Genomic DNA, 5,000 nt, shown 5'->3' with positions numbered 1-5,000 from the left:
AGACAGAAAGACACGGACACAAAATCAGGAAAAAAAAAAAAAAAAAATACAAAGAAGAAGAAAACGTATGTCTCCTTCAAAGAGCAGACCAGTGCACTTACTGTCTTGACCGATCGAATCAATTATCGGAAACCAGTCCCACCGCTGTGACGGATTGCAACGAGGAATGTATTTGAGGAACTTATTCCCCTCCCTCGCTGTTTCATCATTAAAAAAAAAAATAATAATAATCCAAAAAAAAAAAAAAAAAACATTGTAGATATAACGGCGTCACGAAAATAATAATTTCTTAACTCGGGGCTTTCCGATCTGAGATTAAATATACGTAGATCTAAATGTAAATTTACTATTTGATAACACCACATAGTCTTAAATTCGTAAGTATATACGCAAATAATCAATTTCCTTCCATTATACCCAACATGCATTTCAAGTAGGTATCCTTAAGGTCATTTCACAAAAATAAAATTTTCCTAACTCCCTACCAGCCTCCCTCTCTCCCCTCCTCTTCTCCACTAAAGCTAAAAACAGATCCATAATGATACCTGAAGAAATAAAAGTCATTTCACCCAACTAAAAACAATAATTCCGACATGAAACCGATTCGACATGATCATACTGGAACAGTAACATAATTAGGTTTGCTATATGTACTGGGCTGTTTCCAGTAACAATATTACCTCGTGTATAACTAGGCTGTTTCTGGTAACAAAATTATCTTATGTATAATTAGGATGTTTCCGTTAACATAATTACTTCGTTGTGTATAACTAGGCTGTTTCCAGTAACAAAATTACCTGGTGTATAACTAGGCTGTTTCAACAAAATTACATTGTTGTGTATAACTAGGCTGTTACCAGCAACAGAATAACCTAGTTATGTATAACTAGGCTGTTTTCAGTACCAAAATTTATGTACCAGGCTGTTTGTAGTAACAGAATTACCTCATTATGTATAACTCGGATGTCTGTAGTATAACAAAATCGTTATGTAATCATTAGTAGTTTTTCCAGTAACGGAATTACCTCGTTACTTTCCTGTTACGAGATTACAGCTGCCCATAGCTAGACTGCGTTACCCCCTCATTACGACTCGGGTTTGTGACTCGTGTGCGTTTAATGAGGTTGTTACCCTGGACACGATAATCCGAAACCATTAATTCCTCTTCCTTTGCTAGGAACGTCCTCTTGGCAACTAGAATTTACAAAAAGGAAACTCTTCAATAAGGCTATTTTCCAGCTTTAACTGGACTATTGCTAATGTCTGTTCACACTACGTACTACTGGAATTATTCTCTATATACATTTGTCATGCTTTCGGCCGTTTCTTCATTTTTCATATTTTTATTTCCACCTTTTATTTTTCCTTTCCGAGATCGTATGGAAATTTCAGCATATCGAAATGAGCATCTGCATAGGAGGCGCTGAATGCTGTTGATATGCAGACGCTGATGACATCATTAACGTTAATGATGAAGGCGGCGGCGCTCTCTATTCATCCTGGAGGTGATATCATCTTCCCAGTCATGCATGCACCCTTATGAAACCTTTTTTTTTTAATAGGTTCCCATCTTAAAATACGGGGAGTTTGGTATCAATGGCCACCTATCGACGTGTACCAAATATATTGCAGTATAATTATTCGTTGTAACCAATAAGATAATCACTATTTATTAATTACTGATTTATTATTTTCCTCACATTCTTGCCTTTCAAAAAAATCATTCCGTTTCAAAATTATATAAATATAGTATATAAAATTCCTTTATTTAAGTTTGCTAGTCTATCAGTCTCCTTTTATTCAGTCACTTCTAAATTCATCAATTCATATTATCAGTTGGCTCGACGAGGATCATATATTCACAGATTTGACAACATTAATGGCAGTAAGTCCCGAGAGTAACGATGGATGCTTGACACACTACATCGGGATATCACAGAGAGACCGAAAGAATTTGTCTGGGAGTTGACGCGTTGAGAAGAAAAAAAAGAAAAAAGAAAAGAGAGAGAGAGAGAGGAGGATTTTTGCATCGTCATGGTAGTCACATCAACACGTTTCTTGCTGTCTTCTACATCTTTTTCTTTCTTTTTTTGTCTTCTTTTTTACGGTGTCATATTTGTACTACTGATTTATTAAGCAATAAACGTTTTAGTTTTTTTCTGTTTTTTTATTGATATCTTTTTTTTCCGTCTCCTTTCTCTTTTTTTTTCTTTTCTTTTCTTTTCTCTCCCTCCCTCCCTCTCCCTTTCTATCCCACCCCCCCTCTCCCTATCTCTCCCTCCCCCTCTCCCTCTCTTGAATCAATGAGTAATCGATTTGGATTCACGGAGCGGAAACGACAATGGAATATTTCACCCTGTTAACAAGACAGACAAATTTTAGCGACGTGACCGCTGAATGTCTTCGCCTGTCTTGTGAGATTCGTGTTAGTACCTCTACCTGCCGTATCGTGGTTTGGCAGAACGTTTTAGTTTGCTTTTCTTCTTCTCCTTCTTTATTCTTTTCTTCATATCATCGTAGAGACATCCTTCAATAAAAACAAAACAACAACAACAAACACTAACCATTTTCTTGCGCACAATTCCGGATGAATAATGACCCAAGGACGAGATCATTGTCAATCTACAGCACTTTTACCTTCATAACAACATGAACAAATTCTCGGGTCCCCAACATAAACAAGTTACCGGTTCGCCAATATGAACTATTACCGGAGTTCCCAACATAAACGAGTTACCGGGGTCCCTAACATAGCGAATTTCCGAGTTCTCTAACATGAAAGAGTTCCCGGCTCCCCAACATGAAACAAGACATCGGATCCCCAATATAAACGAGCTACTGGTGCCAACATAAAACGAGTTCCCGAGTTACGGTTCCCCCAACATAGTCGACTTCCCGGTTCCCCAACATAGTCGACTTCCCGGTTCCCCCAACAAAGTCGACTTCCCGGTTCCCCCAACAAAGTCGACTTCCCGGTTCCCCAACATAGTCGACTTCCCGGTTCCCCAACATAGTCGACTTCCCGGTTCCCCAACATAGTCGACTTCCCGGTTCCCCCAACAAAGTCGACTTCCCGGTTCCCCCAACAAAGTCGACTTCCCGGTTCCCCCAACAAAGTCGACTTCCCGGTTCCCCCAACATAGTCGACTTCCCGGTTCCCCAACATAGTCGACTTCCCGGTTCCCCAACATAGTCGACTTCCCGGTTCCCCAACATAATCGATTTCCCGGTTCCCCAACATAGTCGACTTCCCGGTTCCCCAACATAGTCGACTTCCCGGTTCCCCAACATAGTCGATTTCCCGGTTCCCCCAACATAGTCGACTTCCCGGTTCCCCCAACATAATCGACTTCCCGGTTCCCCCAACAAAGTCGACTTCCCGGTTCCCCAACATAGTCGACTTCCCGGTTCCCCAACATAGTCGACTTCCCGGTTCCCCAACATAATCGACTTCCCGGTTCCCCAACATAGTCGACTTCCCGGTTCCACCCAACATAGTCGACATCCCGGTTCCCCAACATAATCGACTTCCCGGTTCCCCCAACATAGTCGACTTCCCAGTTCCACCCAACATAAACCATTCCCCCAACATAAAAGGAATTGACCAGATCCCTTTCTAAAAACACTAAAAACATAGCTTAGCGAAGGGCGCCTCCCTCCTTGATAATAATCCCCATCGACACCCGCCTCATAACGGGGTGACCACGTCCCACATAATGTTGGTCGTTGAGGTGCAACATAGCGAAGAAGGCGGCGCAGAAGTGGCGACTGAAGAGCGTTAAGGTCGTTATTCGCTCGACAAGCCGGAAGCGAATCATTATCACCAGAGAGACTCGTAACATGGCATCTCGCTACCTCCGTGATCTCTCGCTCTCGCTTTCGGGTCTTTGTTTCTGTCTTATCTATTCGTTTGTCTGTCTGTCTGTCTGTCTCGCAATGTTTTTTTTTTTGTGTTCTAGTTCGAAATCTTTCTTTTTTTCCTTTTTTTTCTTTTTTCTCCTCTCTCTCTCTTTCTCTCTCTTGTCCCTTTCTCTTCTCCTCGTTCACCTCCTTCTTCTCTCTTTCTCCTCTCCGTCTATTTAGTTTTCGTTCAGCTTCGCCTCTCCTTACCCGCACGAAGATTTTTGGTTGAGTCATGGTACTGAAAAATAGACAAGTGTTTTTTTTTTCTCTCTTTCTTTTTTTATTATTTCTGTTTTATCCCTACGATTCTGTAAAAAAAAAAAAAAAAATAATAATAATAATAATAATAAACAAATAAATAAATAAATAAAATAAAATAAATGGCTGCTGCTTTTTTTGGGGAGGGGGGGAGGGGGGGGGGGTCTTCCGGAGGTTGTCTGATTGCAGGGTGCATATGATCATCATTGTTGAAGTCTTTTGTCTTTTAATTCTGTCATGAGGGGTTTTTGCACCTCACTATAATTATCAGATAGTATTATCTACCAGAAATCTCTCTCTCTCTCTCTCTCTCTCTCTCTCTCTCTATCTATCTATCTATCTATCTAGCAGTTTATTATCCATCTGAATATCTGTCTCTCCGTCTGACTCTATCTATCCCCCCTCCCCTCCCCTCCCTCCCTCCCTCCTTTCTTCCCTCTCTCTCTCTCTCTCTCTGTACCTCTCCTGATAATGATGTGAACCTATTAAACCGTTTGACGTGCAAAGGAAAAACATCATCGTTTTTTTATTTTTTCTCGAAGATGAACAATGCTGTCGCGGAAACACTCACTCAATTTCAAAATAAAGACAGAGAGAGAGAGAGAGAGAGAGAGAGAGAGAGAGACAGAGAGAGGGAGGGGGGGAGAGAGAGAGAGAGAGAGAGAGAGAGAGAGATAGAGAGAGAGAGAGAGAGAGAGAGAGAGAGAGAGAGAGAGAGAGAGAGAGAGAGAGAGAGAGAGAGAGAGAGAGAGAGAGAGAGAGAGAGAGAGAGAGAGAGAGAGAGAGAGGTCAGATTAATAGATTTCCTCTGTGTAAAGACCTAAAGACTCGCCGCTGGG

At 41.2% G+C, this 5,000-nt stretch overlaps 1 protein-coding gene across 1 annotated transcript in view; it reads right to left on the bottom strand.

Moving 5' to 3' along the window:
• LOC125043476 overlaps window positions 1-3,505 on the bottom strand; it is a 21,194-nt gene extending 17,689 nt beyond the window's left edge. Inside the window, 2 exon segments of the mRNA XM_047639566.1 lie at window positions 2,688-2,791; window positions 2,986-3,505. Coding sequence (XP_047495522.1) covers window positions 2,688-2,791; window positions 2,986-3,505 — 624 coding nt within the window.
• Between the last annotated feature and the right edge of the window lie 1,495 nt (window positions 3,506-5,000).

The sequence above is a fragment of the Penaeus chinensis genome, chromosome 34 (assembly GCF_019202785.1).
Source record: "Penaeus chinensis breed Huanghai No. 1 chromosome 34, ASM1920278v2, whole genome shotgun sequence".
Taxonomy (NCBI): Eukaryota; Metazoa; Arthropoda; class Malacostraca; order Decapoda; family Penaeidae; genus Penaeus; species Penaeus chinensis.
Note: the sequence above shows the minus strand (reverse complement) of the source record. Positions and strands in the feature narration are given on the sequence as shown.